General features: G+C 53.3%; 1 protein-coding gene and 1 long non-coding RNA gene across 11 annotated transcripts in view; one reads left to right on the plus strand and one right to left on the minus strand.

Moving 5' to 3' along the window:
* Positions 1-2,914: 2,914 nt before the first annotated feature.
* On the plus strand, positions 2,915-7,343 carry LOC103168304. 2 transcript variants are annotated; one of them, XR_003755670.2, is made up of 3 exons: positions 2,915-3,251; positions 5,786-5,879; positions 7,023-7,343. It is a non-coding gene; the product is annotated as an uncharacterized LOC103168304 (long non-coding RNA). The 2 variants fall into 2 exon arrangements; XR_003755668.1 differs by lacking the exon at positions 2,915-3,251 and having other exon boundaries at positions 5,387-5,879.
* Positions 7,134-18,384, minus strand: part of BRD9 (bromodomain containing 9) — a 29,038-nt gene continuing 17,787 nt past the window's right edge. For 6 of the 9 annotated variants that reach the window (XM_029053862.2, XM_029053863.2, XM_029053861.2 and 3 more), the window contains 7 exons: positions 16,689-16,784; positions 16,153-16,285; positions 15,243-15,354; positions 14,443-14,481; positions 11,335-11,437; positions 8,781-8,948; positions 7,134-7,535 (listed from right to left, as the gene is read on the minus strand). In XM_029053862.2, the coding sequence (XP_028909695.1) occupies positions 7,435-7,535; positions 8,781-8,948; positions 11,335-11,437; positions 14,443-14,481; positions 15,243-15,354; positions 16,153-16,285; positions 16,689-16,784 (752 nt within the window). In that variant the 3' untranslated portion in view covers positions 7,134-7,434. The remainder of the gene's footprint in view (positions 7,536-8,780; positions 8,949-11,334; positions 11,438-14,442; positions 14,482-15,242; positions 15,355-16,152; positions 16,286-16,688; positions 16,785-18,384) is intronic. The other 3 variants (XM_029053866.1, XM_029053865.1, XM_039910649.1) reach the window with 1 other exon arrangement.

An 18,384-nucleotide genomic window follows, 5' to 3' on the forward strand; every position in this document is an offset into this window, starting at 1 on the left:
TTAGTGGGACACTTGGCTCCGAATTCTTCCTCGTGGAGATCAATTCCCGAATCTGAATTGCGTTTCCACCACGTTCCATTTCATTTTCCATTTTCTCTTAGAACTAAGAGAAACACGCTGATTTTAAAGCGTGTGTAATAACAATAATAATAATAATAATGTTGGCAGTTGTTAAGCGCTTACTACGCGCAGAGCACTGTTCTAAGCGCTGGGGCAGGTACAGGGTCATCAGGTCGTCCCACGTGAGGCTCACAGTTTTCATCCCCATTTTACCGATGAGGGAACTGAGGCACTGAGAGGTTAAGTGACTTGCCCACGGTCACATAGCTGACAGGGGGCAGAGCCAGGATTCGAACCCACGACCTCTGACTCCCAAGCCCGGGCTCTTTCCACTGAGCCACGCTGCTTCTCTCCGTGTATATGTGTCGGTGTGTGCTTGCATGTGTATACACGCATGGGCTTTTTATGCATGCACACACGTGACCACACGCATCTCGCACGTGCGGGTTTGTGTATTCGTTTGTGTGCACCTGAGGGAGAGGAGAACACAAGCCAGCCAGCTAATTTCACAGTCATCACCTCCCCAAATAAATCCTCTTGAACTATGCTCTCCCGAGCGTTTAGTACATCGCTCCGCACACAGTAAGCGCTCAACAAATACCACTGATGGACTGGAGAGTCAACCGATTTGGGGTCGAACTCCAACCGGCCTTGAAGTCCTGAAACAATTAGCACTCGGGGGTCTGTTTCTCGGGCCCTTGGCGGACGAGGCTGTTACTACTCTATCCGCCCCAACTTTCCCTTCAGACTCTGGAAGGATTAGGATGTGAGCGGGCGGAGCAAACACCCTGGACACGTGTGAACCGTCTCCAACGCCTTGGAAAAATTCCAGGTGGCGTGGAATTGACTGTCCCAGCTAAAGCGGGAGGCCTGGGAGGCGGGGACCTGGGTTCTAATCTCTTGTTTTGCCCTTTGCCTGCTGGTGGGTCTTGGGAAACTCACTTATCTGGGCCTCAGTTTCCTCATCTGTAAAAAACGGGATTAAATTATCTGTTCTCCCTCCCTCTGAGGATGAGAGCCTTTTGAGGGATAGGGACTCTATCTGATCGGCTTATATTTAAACTACTCCAGAGCTTAGGACAGGGCTCGGACAATAAATACCACGATTATTATCATTATACTATTATTAAACCGGTCAGCAATCTGCCATCGACAACTTCCACCTGCTCTCGTTCCCGCCGCTGCTTGGACTTCCTCCTCCAAGCTAAGATCCTTCTTTTAACGACGTTGGTCGAGTGCTGAATACGTGCCAGGTACCAAGCGCGGGCGTCGATACAAGTCAATCAGGTCGGCCACGGTCCCCGGCCCGCGTGGGGCTCGCGGTCTTAATCCCCATTTGACAGATGAGGTAACCGAGGCCCAGAGAAGTGAAGTGACTTGGCCGAAGCCACGCAGCGGATACGCGGCGGAGCCGGGATCAGAACCCAGGTCCTTCGGACTCCCAGGTCGGGGCTCTATCCATCAGGCCACGCTGCCTCTCTTCAGGACTGTCAGGTCCTTGAGGGCAGGGAGCTTTTCTACCACGTCCAAAGTGGTAAGCACTAAGAACAGGGCCCCGCCTGCAGTAAACGCTCAAAAAACAATAATGTTGGTATCCGTTAAGCGCTTACTATGTGCCGAGCACCGTTCTAAGCGCTGGGGGAGATGAAGGGTCGTCGGGTCGTCCCACGCGAGGCTCACGGTTAATCCCCATTTTCCAGATGAGGGAACTGAGGCCCAGAGAAGTGAAGTGACTTGCCCACACTCAGCTGACAAGTGGCAGAGCCGGAAATCGAACCCGTGACCTCTGACTCCCAAGCCCGGGCTCTTTCCACTGAGCCACGCTGCTTCAAAAAATATCACTCTCACTCCGCCACTCACCTCTCCCCCACCACCCACAGCCTCTAGTTTTATCATCTTTGATCGATCACCAGGCCAGCAAGCCAGGATCGAAATTTCGAGCTTGCGTGTCCAGCGGGGTGAACAGCCCAGAGCGGTGAAATATCAATACCCCGTCTTTGGCGGCCGAGTAAAATGGGAGGCTTTATCGTCTTAAACAGGTATCGAGTCCCCTCCTCCTCCTCCTCCTCCTCCCCGCCTCTGCTGGGTCCCGAGGGTGACCCTCTCACCTGCAATCCCAGGCAAACTCGACCCCGAGAGCGAACGGTCCGGCAGAGCCTTCTGGTCCCCGTCGCCGTGGAAACCTAGCCTACTTCATAAGCGCCATTATCCACCGGGCAGGGCGGACCAGCTCGGGGCCTCGGTGGGTCACTCCGGGCTTCGCCCTCTTCACCCCCGGCGTTTCCTCACACACCCAGCCAACAGACTGGCAAATTCGAAGCGCCGCGTGGTCTAGCGGAAAGAGCCCCGGCCTGGGAGTCAGAAGGACCTGCGTTCTAATCCCGACTCCCCGACTTAATGATGATAATGTTGGTATCTGTTAAGCGCTTACTATGTGCCGAGCACCGTTTTAAGCGCCGGGGAAGGCACGGGGGAATCAGGTCGTCCCACGTGGGGCTCACAGTCTTAATCCCCATTTTACAGATGAGGCAACTGAGGCACCGGGAAGTTAAGTGACCTGCCCCAAGTCACACAGCTGACAAGTGGCCGAGCCGGGATTCGAACCCATGACCTCTGACTCCAAAGCCCGTGCTCTTACCCCTGAGCCACGCTGCTTCTCTCCCGACCTGTCTGCTCACGACTTGTCTGCCGTGTGACCTCGGCCACGTTATTTAACTTCTCTGGGCCTCGGTCACCTCGGCTGTAAAATGGAGATTAAGACCGGGAGCCCCACGTGGGGTGTGAGCTGCGTCCAACCCGATTAACTTGTATCTACCCCAGCGCTTAGTACAGTGCCCGGCACAAGGTAAAATTAGGGAAAAAAATGAAGGGAAATTCCCTCACACGTCTGGTTGGGAGGAAAATACTATTTCTCCCTCCTCGCTTGGTATCGTCAGAGGGTCACGTGGCGCTAAACTGGCAGAATCGGTTCCCGGACGTGCCAAGCTCAGACGGAATTTTCCTTTTCCGGCCCGGGCATCACGGAAGCTCCCGATCTAGTGGGAGACCCGGAGGGGCGTCACACGGACACGGGCCCAGCAGAGACGCTCTCCCTGGACGACCGGTCGTTAGGGCGCTCTCCTCCCCTCTTTCCCGCGCTTTCTCGACCCCAGAGCTTGAAAAATGCTGTTTGGCCCTTCTTCGAGGACATCGTGAGTTTCCATAGCGACTTCCTCCCAAACTCTGGCAACTTGTCAGTTTCCTTTCGGAGAAAGGGAAATATTTAGACTCTGAAAAACTCTCTCGTTTTCCGACCATCAGCCGGCCCTCGGTCTCTCGTTTTGCTGCACGTTGGCTGGAGTCCTGCTCTTTACCGGATGCCTTGGCAGGGATGTAGAGGGGTGATGGGATCCCAGCGCTTCCAACAGTGCTTGGAACATAGTAAGCGCCTAACAAACCCATTCATTCATTCAATAGTACTTACTGAGCGCTCGCTATGTGCAGAGCACCGTACTAAGCGCTTGGAATGGACAAATATTATCATTCCTTGGGGAAGAAGGTCCTCCTCGCCCCACGGAGTGTGGCCCCCAACAAGGGAAAAGGAGGAAGGAGGGAGGCGGAGGGGAGAACCGAGGGATGGGAAATGGACGGGAGAGAAAAGGAAAGGTAAGGGGGTGGGGAGACTCATCGAGTTTTTCTCCTCGGCTTCTTCCCCGGCTGCCACGGCCCAGGCCTACGGAAGGACCGGTGGCCCTGGGCCGGGGGAGTGGAGTGCGGGGAGGCCAGAGAGGCCGTGCGGCCTAGTGGAAAGAGCCCGGAACCGAGTCAGAGGGCCTGGGTTCTAATTCTGGCTCTGCCACCCGTGCGACTTTCAGTCACTTCACCGTGCCTCAGTTTCCCCCTCCGCAAAATGGGGGTTCGCCACCAGTTCCCTCTCACGCGGGGCCTGACGATCCTGGGTCCGCCCCCGTGTTTAATACGGGGCTTGACACAGAGTAAGAGTTTAACAAATACAATTATTATTATTATCGTTAGAACTAGTGTTTCTGGGCCATTCTTGAGTTTCCAGCGAGGATGGGTCAGGGGTAGCCGGCTGTGCCAGAAACTTCCAGAAATGGCTCAAAGAACCGTTGGCTCAGGAGAGGGGGAAGAGGGAGTCTCAGCGGGAAGGGACAACCCCGTTGTCGACGAGGAGGCGGTGGCTGGGCAGCTTCTCTCCCACTTCGCGGTGATATTTATCGAGCGCTTCCCGTGGGCGGAGCGCTGCGCTGAGCACTCGGGAGAGAACGATACAGTCGAATAGGTAGACCCGATCCCCGCCCGTATTTCCGGACCGGATTCTCCTCTCCTTCCCCACGCCGCAGCCCAGCCGTGGCGGTTGGAGGATCCCGGCGGAGCTATTCCGGGGTGCCGGGGGAGGGCCCGGAGGACCGGCCCGGCTGAGACGTCCGGTCCCCTCCCCCGAGGGCACAGGCCGGGTCGGAGAGCAGAGCGAGAAACCACAGAAGGGCAAAGGGGATTGACAGAAGAGGAAGTCGAGGGAGCGTTCGGACGAGGCCTCGACTACCGAGTCGAGGCGGGACCGGATGATCCAAGGGCAGTCGCCACCCAGGAGCAGATGAGAAGCAGCGCGGCCTGGCGGATAAAGCCCGGGCCTGGGGGGGGGGGGGGGGTCAGAGGGTCATGGGTTCTAATCCCGGCTCCGTCCGCTGGGTGACCTCGGGTGAGTCGCTTCGCTGGGCCTCGGTTACCTCATGTGGAAAAAGGTGATTAAGACCGTGAGTCCCCCAAAGGGGGACAGGGACCGTGTCCAACCCGATGACCTTGTATCTTACCTCGGGGCTCAGAACGGTGCTTGGCGCCAAGTAAGCGCTCGACAGATAGATACCGTCGTTATTATGATTTGTATTAAATTATGAGACTTTCTGATCCTTCTCCTCGTCCTGCTCCGGTCCTCCCTCCCCTCCCCGCCAACTCCACGGAAGAGTCCCCGTTCCAGAAAGGTAAGAGTCCCAATTTCCAGGTGGATCTTTTCCCCGGAGAATAACACTAGTACTAACGATCGCGATATTTAAGCGCTTTACTATAGGCCGACGACCGTTCTAAGCCCTTGGGTAGACAGAAGATAGTCGGGTCGGACACAGTCCCTTTCCCAGAGAGGGCTCGCGGTTTTAATCCCCATTTTCCAGATGAGGGCACTGAGGCCCAGAGAAGCGAAGCGACTCGTCCGAGGTCACACAGCGGCGGGCAAGGGGCAGAGCCGGGATTAGGACCCAGGTCCTCCCGACTCCCAGGCCCGGTCCGCCAGGTCACGCCGCTACGGCCGGGGTCCCCAGGGGTCTCGAACAACCAGGTGGAGGAGGTTCTTTGTTCCGAAAGCTTCCACCCGGTTTTCAATTTGCCACGGTCAAGATGGTGGCAGCTCCCCTCCTTCGGAAGAAGACACGATCTTTCTACATTTCCCACGGACAGCGGCGGTAGCCTCCCTCCTCCGGAAGGAGATGTGATTTTATCCTATTTCCCACAGACAGAGTAGTGGTAACGTTCCTCCTTAGGAGGGTGATGTGACTTTTCTGTATTTCCCACAGACGGAGCGTTGGCAGCCTCCCTCCCCTGAAGGGAGACACGACTTTTCCGTATTTCCACTCTAGGCCCGCAACCTTCCGTTCCTTCCCGGCCCGGCCTTTAACACCGGAGAAGAGCAACGGGGCGGATTTAACTTTTCCCACCTAAATCCCGGCTCTAGGTCGTCGCCGTGAGTCAGCGGTCCGCACGTCCGCACGTCGTATCCGTGAAAACGAAGCTGGGTCGGAGGTCCGATTACGTAGGTGCCGCTTGGGGTACGTTTCCCCCCACCCACCCGCCCCGTCTTCTGTCTCCTCCTTCCCCCGGCCCCATTTCCAGGATGACCTAACCTTCTCGCTGAACCTCGATCTCGTCTGTCTGGCCGCCGACCTCTCGCCCACATCCTGCCTCTGAGCTGGAACGCCCTCCCTCTTCATATCCGACCGACGATTACGCTCCCCTTCTTCGGGGCCTTATTGAAAGCACATCTTCTCCAAGAAGCCGCCCCCCCCCCCCCCCAAGCCCTCCTTTCCTTTTTTGCATTCGTTCAATCGTATGATTTGAGCGCTTACTGCGTGCAGAGCACAGCACTGAGCGACCGGGAGAGTGCAAAATGACGACCAGTGGACACATCCCTCCCCACGACAAGCTCACAGTCTAGAGGGGGAGACAGACATTGATAGAAACAATCAGATACACACGCGTCGTGGAGATGGGAAGGACGACGAGAGCGGCGCAGAAGGGGGTGCGGGGAGAGGAGGGCTTAGTCAGGGAAGGCTTCTTGGAGGAGATGGCCTTCAGTTAGGTTTCGAATCGGGGGAGCGCAATTATCCGTTTGATATGAGAAGGGAGGGCGGTCCAAGCCAGAGGTAGGATGTGGGCGAGAGGTCGGCGGCGAGACGGACGCGGAGCGAGAAGGTAACGTTAGAGGAGCGGAGTGTGCGGGCCGAGTTGCAGTGGGAGAGTGGCGAGGTGACGTAGGAGGGGGCGAGGGGATTCGATGCTTCGATGCTAACGGTGAGGAGTCTCTGCTTGATGCGGAGGTGGACGGGCAACCGCTGGGCTTTCTTGGGGACGGAGACTAGCTGCGGGGGGCTCCCGTCCTCCCCTCTCACGCTGTAACCTCCTCGTGAGCAGCGTACGTGTCTACCAATTCTCTTATACTGGACTCTCCCAGACTCCTCGGGCACACGGTGAGCACTCGATAAATCCCCGATTGACTCAGAACCACGTAATTTCGTTCCCACGAGTATCCCATCAGCACTCTAAAGCCTCAGGCAGTAAAGTAAATCAAACTGACCCGCGTCACTCGGGTCGGGCCAGTAAGCGTTCCCTGACCGCCCCCCTATCTTTGGAATGGAAGAATCCAGGGCACGGTTATCGTCTGTCTATATCTCGTCGTCTGTCTCCCCCTTTAGACCGCCGGTTCACGTTTCAAGGGCCAAATCGCGAAAATGATCCTCAAAGTTGATCTGCCTTTCGTGAGCGCTTTCGTGTTCGAGGGGAAGGAAACGCAAGGGCCCGGGACGGACGATAGAAAACCTTTTAATGACACAACCGCGATGCTCGGAAACCGACGAGACGAGCCTTTAACAGACACGCCGTCTGTCTTTTCGCTACTGCAGAACCACACGCCGCCCTATACAAAGACTGCCGCGCCCGGCGAGACGCCGACACGGTTCGGTGGAAGCCGATTTTTTCGTCTGCCCGTGGCAACGTAATACAGTCGCTTTCCTCGATCCAAAGAGGATAAGATTGAAGTTTTTATCTTTAGACAAAAACGTGATCACTAAAATGCAGAATAGAAAAGACCCCCCCCGGACCTGTACATTAACTATTAGTGGAGGCTGCAGGCTCTGGAGACTGAAGGAATTCATAGGGATCATGGACCATGTCCTGCTGTTCTGCCGCACTGAGATGGGATGGGCTTCCTGTGTCGTCGGGAAAGAAAACAGACACCCTTCAGTAGGACAGTCGGACGGCGGCGACGGGAGACGCTCGCGGTGTTCTAAATCGCCTAATTCCCTTCTAATAATGATAACGTTGGTATTTATTAAGCGCTCACTACGTGCAGGGCGCTGTCCGAAGCGCCGGGGGGAGATACAGGGTCATCGGGTCGTCCCCCGTGAGGCTCCCGGTTAATCCCCGTTTTACAGATGAGGTCACTGAGGCACAGAGAAGTGAAGTGACTTGCACAAAGCTGACAAGTGGCAGAGCCGGGAGTCGAACCCACGACCTCTGCCTCCGAAGCCCGGGCTCTTTCCACTGAGCCGCGCGGCTTCTGGGCTGTCGCGGACCAGAAAATGGATCGGAAGGGGCACCGGCCAGAGGGGCTCGGGGAATAGCAGTGGCTGACCCCGCTCAAGTCACCCGACATTCATTCAATAGCATTTACTGAGCGCTCGCTACGTGCAGAGCACCGTACGAGTCGGCAACAGATAGAGACGGTCCCCGCCCCTCGACGGGCTTACGGTCTAATCGGGGGAGACGGACGGACGAGGACGATGGCGATGAACAGGGTCGAGGGGCAGAACGTCTCGTAAAGACGACGGCGACCGAATGGAATCGAGGCGACGTACATCTCGTTAACAAAACAAACAGGGTAACGAAAACACGTACAGTCGAGCGGACGGGTACGGTGCCGAGGGGATGGGAAGGGAGAGGGGGAGGAGCGGAGGGAGATGGGGGGAAGAGAGACATCACTTCCACCCCGGCTTTACGACGGATCCTGCCCTCGGGAGAGGAGGAGAAACGGCCGCTTGAGATTTCATTCCCACCAACCGGTCCCCACGGCCTTCTCCTGCCGGCGGAGGGGGGCGGTTGGTTCCAGCTGCCCCTTATCCTCGAGAAGCAGCGCGGCTCAGCGGCAAGAGCCCCGGCTGGGGAGTCGGGGGTCGTGGGTTCTAATCCCGGCTCTGCGGCCTGTCGGCTGCGTGACGTTAGGCAAGTCACCTCACTTCTCTGGGCCTCAGTTCCCTCATCTGGAGCAAACCTGATCAGTCCGCCTCAGCGCTCAGGACGGTGCTCGGCAGATAGCGAGCGCTTACGAATACCGTCATCGTCGTCCTCGTCGGAAGGGAGCTGGCTTCAAAAAAAAGCGCTCGGCACGCAGTGAGCGCCCGACAGATACCGTCGCCGTCGTTCTGGAGAGGGAGGCTTCGAGCCTTCGGACTTACCCAGGTGATGCTGGTCCCTTTCCGAGGCGTTGGAGAGGGAGCTGAGGTTAGAGGAGGGTCGGGAGCCCACTCTGTCCGTCTGGGCCTCGTGGAGGTCCTGTAGCAGCTTGGTCGTCTCATCCAGGTTCAGATGATTCTCGTCGTGGTCCAGCTCCTTCTTTACTTTGCCTGAAAGACACAAGGTCCGGGGTGTAGGCGCGACTGGGGCGGGGAGGGAGGCGGGGCCGGTTCCACGCCGCGGCGGCGGATCGCAGAGGAGCGGCCCGGCCTGGCGGCTCGTGAGTCAGAGGTCGTGGGTTCTCATCCCGCCTCCGCCACTTGTCCGCTGGGTGACCTCGGGCCAGCCACTTCATTTCTCTGGGCCTCGCTGACCTCGTCGGCAGAATGAGGACGAAGCCCGTGAGTCCTACGCGGGACAACCTGATCACCTCGTATCTACCCCAGCGCTTAGAATAGTGTTTGGCGCCTAGTAGGCGCTTAACGAATACCGGTATTATCATCACTTCTTTCCATCTTCAAATGACAGGAATGTCTGATCCAGAAAGTCGAGAAATCACCTCTTGTTTCTATCTTTTGGGGTCTTTTGGGGGTGACTGTTATTGAGAATTGTACACTCCAAGCGCTCAGTACAGTGCTCTGCACATAGTAAGCGCTCAATACTACTGAATGAATGAAAGGAAAAATCTCTCGCATACATGCTGACAGTCGCTCATGTCACGCACCCTTCCCCACTTTTAGAAATTCTAGCTACCGGTTCCCTTCCGGAAAACGCAAACCCAGAGCCCCCCTTCCGAATCGACATTCTTGTACGTTTCCTCCCGCGGGTATACCATGTCGAGTCGTCCTTTTTCAAAAGGGGTATCTGGTAGGCACTTACAACGTGCCGGTACTGTACTAGGCGCTGGGGTGGATACTGGCTAAACAAGTCAGACAATAATGTTGGTATTTGGTAAGCGCTTACTATGTGCAGAGCACTGTTCTAAGCGCTGGGGTAGACACGGGAATCAGGTCCTCCCACGTGGGGCTCACAGTCTGCATCCCCATTTTACAGATGAGGGAACTGAGGCACAGAGAAGTGAAGTGACTTGCCCCCAGTCACACAGCTGACAAGAGGCAGAGCCGGCATTCGAACTCATGACCTCTGACTCCAAAGCCCGTGCTCTTTCCAGAGAGCCACGCCGCTTCTCCACGTCCACGTCCCACACGGGGTTCACGGAAAGCAGCGTAGCTCAGTGGAAAGAGCCCGGGCTTGGGAGTCAGAGATCACGGGTCCGAATCCCGGCTCTGCCGCTTGGCAGCTGTGCGACTGTGGGCGAGTCACTTCTCTGTGCCTCAGTTCCCTCATCTGTAAAACGGGGATGAAGACCGGGAGCCCCACGTGGGACAACCTGATGACCCTGTATCTCCCCCAGCGCTCAGAACGGTGCTCTGCACATAGTAAGCGCTTAACGAATACCAACACTATTAATCCCCAAGACCCAGAGAAGTTAAAGCGACTTGCCCAAGGTCACGGAGCAGACAAGTGGGGGGGAGCGGGGATGAGCACCCAGGTCCTTCTTCTGGCTTCCAGGCCTCCGCTCTATCCACCAGACCACAAGGTTTTAGTCCTATTATTCATTTCCGGACGACGGGCAGCTGGGCCACGCCCAACCAGGGCCAGGGAGGCCACGCACAACGGAAGGGATGGATCCACAGCCACTGCTAGCCCCGGCTTCCCCCAGATAATGGCGGCTGCTCCCAAGAACAGATGCCGGGAGAGAGGGATGGGAGGGAACGAGGGGCGGACTGACAAAGGAAGCTCCAGTTCGGAGCTTTTTACTCCTCCGTGGAAGTGAGTCACATACTCAGGGAAGAGCAGTGTGGCCTAGTGGAAAGAGTCCGGGTCTGGGGGTCAGAGGATCTGGGTTCTAATCCCAACTCTGCCCGCCGTGTGACTGCGGGCAAGTCTTTTCGCTTCTCTGGGCCTCAGTTACCTCATCTGGAAAACGGGGATTAAGACTGTGAGCCCCAGGTGGGACAACCCGATTACCTTGTATCTACCCCAGCGCTTAGTACGGTGCTCGGCACAGAAGAAAGCCCTTAACAAATAGCAATTATTATTAGCCTAGAGATTTGGGGTCTTCCTCCCCACCAACACATACATTTTCCTAATTAAAAATACAGTGGACCTAGTTTTGAGAGTAGATCTTGTTCTGCACGTTATAAAAAAAAAAAAAGGAAGCAGTTTCAGGGACATTCTAGAAGACGGAATCGAAGAACTGAAGAAATGGAGGACTCAAGGCTTGGGGAAGTAATTTCTCTGGATAGATTAAATGTCCTTTATCGCCGCCACAGAGAAGGTGCGATACAAGCGGTCGTTCTTAAAAATTCCGTCTGCAAGGCCGAGCGGCTGCTAGATGAACGCTCGTTGTGGGCAGGGAATGCGTCTGCTAGCGTGTATTCTCCCCGGCCCTCAGTGCACGCTCCGCACACGGTAAGCGCTCGGTAAACACGACCGTTTAAAACGCGTAATTAGACGAGCGGTCCGGAAAACCAAGCGCCGTTAAAAACTTACCCAACGAACTGAGCATGGAAATATCGAGTGAGACATCGGAATACGACTTCATAGACATGAAATCCAAAACAGAGCTACTGCTGTCTCCCATTGAGTCACCGATCTGTTTGGAAATGAAACCAACAGCACGAACTCACACAGAGAAGACCGATTTAGGCTCAAGGGAAGTATAGGAGAATCGGGGACAAAGATGAGGTGCTGTTATTCAAAATATTTACGGAGAGCCCACCGGGTGCTCCCTTCCTAACCCTAGTCCCCCTCCCACGATAAGCAAAATGTTGAATTTCTTTCTCCTACGCGATCGACACTTCCGTACAGATAAGAACGCATCTCTCCCAAGTCGGCCGTTGTAGTTTTTCCCAGGTTGTTGTTGAACCCCCAGAGGCTGCCGAGCCTGGACCTGTAATCTCAAAGGCGAGGCCGATTAGCTCACAGGAAAGGAGGCCCGGTCCCAGACGGGCATACGATTGGCGCTTTGCAGACTGCACGGCACTGGGAGAATTTTCAATGGCTTTACGCATTTCGTGGACCTGAGGCAAAAAACATCCAAGTACAAGCGACGGCTATTTCTATAAGATCATGCTGAAAACGCTGCCTTAGATCAAACCAGGTCCTGAGGTCGATTTAATAAAGTTACAGCTCTAAGGCCAAACCCTGAAGCGCTGAGTTAAAAGTTGGTAATTTCCCACCCCACGACATTCTCAAAAAATCAATACATAAGGAAAACGACGACAGAGCTCTGAAATCAGTCTCAAGCCTTTCGTAGATCACTCTCGGGAGCAACGGAGACCTGTAAGAAAACAAGCTACTGGCTCAAAATGCTCAGCTAAAAAGGAAGTGACTTCAAGGCACTTCCAATTTAGCTTCAGTTAAAGGCTCGGAGTACGTTAAAATAAGAAAGAGAACTTGTAATTGTAGTAGAAGCGTTTCTTTCTCTAGGGAGCACGGCGGACTTTATACAGACCATCCGATCCTCAGAAGATTCTAAAAAAGCCGTCTAAGACTAGGGCATAATCTTTCCTCATCAGATCGGGAAATGAAGGCAAAGAGAAAACTTTGAAGGCAAAGTTAATATCAGAGTCAGCACTTGAACCCAAGTCAACATCCAAAGGACACGCTATTACGATAACCTCTGATCTACAGCCAAGATTCCTTCTCTCTGTCTAAGGGTGGGTGACTATTCTCTCACCTCAAAATCCAAGGGTCAGTTCTTAAATTGAAAATGTAATCCTTAATTACGTAATTACGTGTTTGAGAGATTTTAGGGGGACTGCCCTCGTCCATTTCCGGGGCCGCCTTCGGGCTTTTATCTCCACCGGTCTAATTTTACTACTCAGATTTCGGTACCCTTCGAGAAATGAAACCGTCAGGTCTCAACTCTCGGGCTTCAGGGGCCGACTGACCAATGCCTCACCTCCAATCCACCGGTCGACGGAATGAGCGCCTGCGTGCAGAGCATTGTACCAAGCGCTCGCGAGAGGGCAAAAGACTTAACAGGAAGGATCCCAGCTCTCAAGGGACTTACAGTCGGGCAGAGGCGGCAGACACTAAAATCAATTACAGGGAGGAAGAAGTGAGTGAAGGGCACGTGTACAGGAGTCAGAGCTCAAGTAATGGGATACGTACAAATGCGCTCTGAGAGGTTGGGACTACTAGAGTGCCGAAACGGCAGTAGTTATAAAAGCAGGAGAGGCTGAAAAATAATCCGGGAGGGTCCTGGAGGAGATGCGATTTCAGGAGGGCGTCGACGAAGGGGACGGCGGAGGTCTGTGGCGCATGAAATTCCAAGTCCTGGAAGGAGGGAGTGAGGAAGGAGGCTGGAGGTGGCGGAGGCAAGAATGAGGCACGGGAGGTAGGATAACTTGAGGGATGATGAGCGTGGGCGGGGATGTAGTCGGAGAAGGGAACAGATAAGGGTGACGGGGAGAGCTGGCGGAGTGTTTTAAAACCGTCGGTCAGGAGCTCGTGCTTGATGCGGAAGAGAACGGACAGCCGTTCGAGTCTTTTGAGGGATGGGGAGGAGTGCCAAAAAAGATCTGGGCAGCAGAGTGAAGGATGAGCTGGGGAGGGGTCGCTGAGGCGGCTGAGCCACCCGGGCCCGGCTGCCCACAGATGTCCATGCCAATGGGGTGATCGCCCCGAAGCTTTCTGGGCAGGACTCCCACACTTGCTCATCCCGACGAGACCCGAGAACGTCCGAGCGGGATGACGAAGGCCCGGAATGGTGGCTCCTCGCCCACTGAAGTCCTGCCCCGCCCCCGCTTCATCCCCGGTGCTCAAAATGAAAAGCCGGCCTGCCCTGGGCTGATGGGTGGAGAGACTCTGGGGTTGAAAGGAAAATACCCAAGTTGTGGGCTTCACTTGGATCCCAGATGTACCCCGCAGGGCACTCGTTGCGGGTGCGAAATTCCTTGGCAGAAGAAACTCTCCGACGGCTCCCACGGGACAACCCGTGTATCCGCCATGCTCACCGCAGTGGGGAAGCCGGGAGTTGACTGGCGTCAATCAACGATGGGTCAATCACTACGGGATGTGGGGTTAAAATTCTGCACTGACCCATTACTCTATTTCTTAAAAAAAAACCCAACCCCAAAAAACAAACAAAAAAAAAAGCCCAACAAAAGCCATGTGCTCTTACCATGATCCGTTTGGAGGAATCTGGGCAAGTGGGGTGGAATCGGTGCTCTTCTTTCATGAGAACTGGCAGAATCCACAGCACCAAGGCCGACCCTAGTTGTTAGCATTCTCATCCCCACGGCTGACATCTCTTTGCCGCACTTCGACTGTCAGTAAGGACCCGCTGTTCTCTAAATCATCCCTGCGGGGCTTGTTTTCCTCACGGAAAATTTATTTGGAAGTAGCCGATTTGACTTTCTGTGCAGTCGTACCCTCTGCCGTCGCTAAAACACAAGTGTTTGCTCCAAGAGGCATTACCTGTTAGCCTCCAAAACCTAAACTCATTTCTATGAAAAATGCTACCTGCCTCTCATTCTCATCGCTCCGTGTCTCATCCGCAATCACATCGTTAAACACGAGTGGAGGCAGACCTAAACCATCTGCAATCATCCATTCGATCGGATTTATTGAGCGCCTGGACTAAGCGCTTACCTTGACTTCGTCTGGAGGCTTCATGGGGATGTTTCTCCTCTGGAAGGGGTAAAAAGGAGAACTACGTTCAGCAAACATGGCATTTCCAACATTCACATAGGACATACGTAATACACGTGACTCACATAATAATTAGAAGAAGAAGAATTAAGTGCTTACTGTGTGCCAAGCACCGTTCTAGGCGCTGGGGTAGATAGACAGTAATCAGGCTGTCCCACGTGGGGCTCACACTTTTAATCCCCATTTTAGAGATGAGGTAACTGAGGCACAGAGAACTTCAGTGACTCGCCCAAGGTCACACAATAGACAAGTGGCAGAGCCGGGATTAGGACCCACATCCTCTGACTCCCAAGCCCGGGCTCTTTCCACTGAGCCACGCTGCTTCTCTTATGAGAATGCAGGTGGCCACGAGATGGACGGTCATGATTTAAATCCTCCCTCTGTTGTTCTCTTCTCCCCGAGGCTTTCGCCGATTAATTATCAGACTCTCCCACACGCTGAGCATACAGTAAGCAGTTACTAAATACCACTGATTGATTAAATATGGTATGAAATTAAGAGGCGGTATTTCAATCATGAACATTCAGGTATTTTATTTGACAGTTTGAAATATTAAATAAAATTTTCTCTCCAATTAGCACAGCGTATCTTCAAGGCTGACAATCAGCCAGTGCAGGGAGTGTGCCAAGAAAGGGAATCTTCAATATTGCTATTCCTGTCCCAGTCCAGTGATTTTCGAAAACGGACGCGCTCTCATTAGGACCGAACAATCTCTGGACGCGTACAGAGTCGACCCTCACCTGTTTCAGCTGATAAATTGTTTTGGAATGATCGCCACCCGTGATCTGATCCAAGAGATCATCCACAATTTTCTTACTGTAACTTCCAGAGTCTTTCACAAATTCCTGTAAGCTGGAAGGAACAGACCAATTCAGTCTTCGTTCTAAAATGTTCCCAGACTCATTCATTCAATAGTATTTATTGAGCGCTTACTAGGTGCAGAGCACTGGACTAAGCGCTTGGAATGGACAAATCGGTGACAGGTAGAGACAGTCCCTGCCCTCTGACGGGCTTACGGTCTAATCGACGGGCTCTCAGCCAGACTCGCACTGATATCCCCAGTTGTGAACCGTTCCCTCTAGACGGGACCCTTGTTAAGGATTGGGAACGTGACTGTCCGGTACTCTCCCAGGAGCTTAGTACAGTGCTCTGCACATAGTAAGCATTTGATAAATACCAATAATTGATTTATGCCAGACTTTCCTTTTCAATTTTCACCTTCCATTCTTCTCATTAAATTCTCCTCTGTACGCTTTTGTCCCTTAAACTTAATTAGAGATGAAATGTCTGACATTTCTTGCCATAAAGGGGGTTTTATTTTCAATCAATTAAGGGGACTGAATGAGCCACTTACTATGTGCGGAGCACTGCACTAAGCGCTTGGGAGAGAACAATATAACAGAGTTGTAAGGCACGTTCCCTGACCGTAACGAGCTGACCGCCTAGAGGTATGTTTTCATTTCACATTTTGGGAACATTCTTCGGATATCACGCGTCTGTCTGGACAGGGTGTCCGAAAGAAGCCCAGCTGCGCCCACCAGCGTTACGTCGGCCACGGCACAAGTACTACAACGTGACTTCTCCTAAACCCAAGGGTCTTCATATCCCAGTGCTCGCCGTATACAAGAACTAGCCACATTAAGAAAATACCTTAATGCACACTGTATACCAGTTTCATCTCCATATGCTGCATACAGCAGTTCCATTTCATCTGATTTCAGGTCGCTGAACACGGAATTATTTTGCACGGAAAGACCGGTACTTGCACTTGTGAGAAATGTGACTGAAAAACGAAGCAAAACACCAGTCGCAAAAGTTACTTCGGGAGTGAAACTCCATCTCTAAAGGCGCATTTATTTTTTCTTTTATCGGTTCAGTCCGTGATCGTTCCGTCTAAAAGTTTACCTCGAGCATTGCCTTTCATTTGGATACAATAGGCGAGGCCTTTTCTGCGAGGTCAGAATTCATAATTATCGCTAATGATAATGACTTGGCATTTAGGTGCAAAAGGGGAGAAAAAGAGGTAAAAACATCAGGGTTTTGAAGGGGAGTGTTTTCTCATTTGCTTTTTAACATAATGGAATTAGGACTAAGGTTAAAAACACCACCACCAAAACAATCTTTTCCCTTCATTTTTACGTGGGCCACTTTACTGGAGGTAGCTGAATATTTCAGGCCTGATTTACCTTTGTTTCTCCTTTCGTCCTTAAAGCCCAGAGTGGTGAAACCAGGTAAAAGTTTGCTTGACAGGGAGCTCAAATCCACTGAGTGAGTCTCTTCCTCTGAAAGAGTTTGACACTTAAGAACGGCACCGTGAACCAACGATTCTGTATTCACTTTATGTTCTTCAAGATGCGACCGGGATTATGAACGCCAGAGCTCGGCCCCTAGTAGGCGCTTAACAAATACCGCAGTCATTATTTATCGTTAAGACGAATCCCGACAACTTTTTATACGACTGGATGAATGGATACGAGTGGAACGTGTCCATCGACTCCGCCATACTACACTCTCCCAAGGGCTTAGGTCAGCTACGCTACACACAGGAAGCCTCAATATACAGGATGAACTGAGATTAATAATGGGCATCTCACAATCGTGATAACACCCTACTCGCTCGGTTGTTGTGCGGCTACCATAAACGTACTGCGACTCAAACCGAACCCTTCCTCTGACCTACCAGACCCACTCCCGTACCGAATTTTTCCGCTACGGTTGCCACTATTATCTTCCCTGTTCCACAGGTGAGCAGCTTTAGTGTCATCTCTGAATCTGGTCTTCTACCTCAGCCAGTCAATCGGATTTACTGAAGATTTTTTTATTCGTTTAGAGAAGCAGCGTGGCTCGGTGGAAAGAGCCCGGGCTTGGGAGTCAGGGGTCGTGGGTTCGAATCCCCACTCTGTGCGACCGTGGGCAAGTCACTTCACTTCTCTGGGCCTCAGTGACCTCATCTGTCAAATGGGACTCACGTGGGACAACCCGATGACCCTGTACCTCCCCCAGCGCTTAGAACAGCGCTCTGCACATAGTAAGCGCTTAACAAATACCAACATTATTATTTACTGGGTACAGAGCACTGGGGGAGAGTATAATCTAACCGACAATCTATCCCACGGTCTAGAGGGATGAGTTTACAATCTAGAGGGAGGAAAATTTTCCAACCACAGAGGGCCGTGAACCCTTAATCTTCTACCTCTCGCATCCCAGGCACTAATTGTGCACATCCTGTGGATGTTCTCCTCCACGCGATTTCCCGGATCCGCCCCTTCCTCTCCACGCTTCTGGTCACCCTCCTCTCTGACCTTGTCTTCTCCTTCATTTCTTTATTTCTTTAATTCCCTGCTCCCTTTATTTATCCCGTCTCCCATCCCCACGGCACGTACGTCCACATCTGTAATTTATTTATTGATATTAATGTCTGTCTCCCCTCCTAGACTCTGACCTCACTGGGGGGCAGCGAATGTGTCTGTTATATTGTACTCTCCTAAGCGCTTACGGTGCTCTACACGCAGTAAGCGCTCAATAACTCCGACTGACTCCTGGCCTCCGGCCTCTGTCCTCTTCAGTCCACCCGCACAGACGATTTGCCCCACCCGTGATTCCGAATGCTCCGCCATCCACAAAAGCCTGTTTCGTTTTCAGACGGCGGCAGAAGGCTGCTGGGTTTCGTCAGGAGAAACGGCCCTCCTGACCTGAAATGAGGGTCGGCGGGCCAGGCTGGACGGGTGCGGTGGCTACTAAGTGATTGCCTCTAGGCGACTCGCTGGACCCACTGCTCAAACGCTATTAAAGTCCTAGAAAACCTCTGTAATAGTAATAGTAATGTTGGTATTTGTTAAACGCTATGTGCTGAGCACTGTTCTCAGCGCTGGGGTAGATACA

The sequence above is a fragment of the Ornithorhynchus anatinus genome, chromosome X3 (assembly GCF_004115215.2).
Source record: "Ornithorhynchus anatinus isolate Pmale09 chromosome X3, mOrnAna1.pri.v4, whole genome shotgun sequence".
Classification (NCBI taxonomy): Eukaryota; Metazoa; Chordata; class Mammalia; order Monotremata; family Ornithorhynchidae; genus Ornithorhynchus; species Ornithorhynchus anatinus.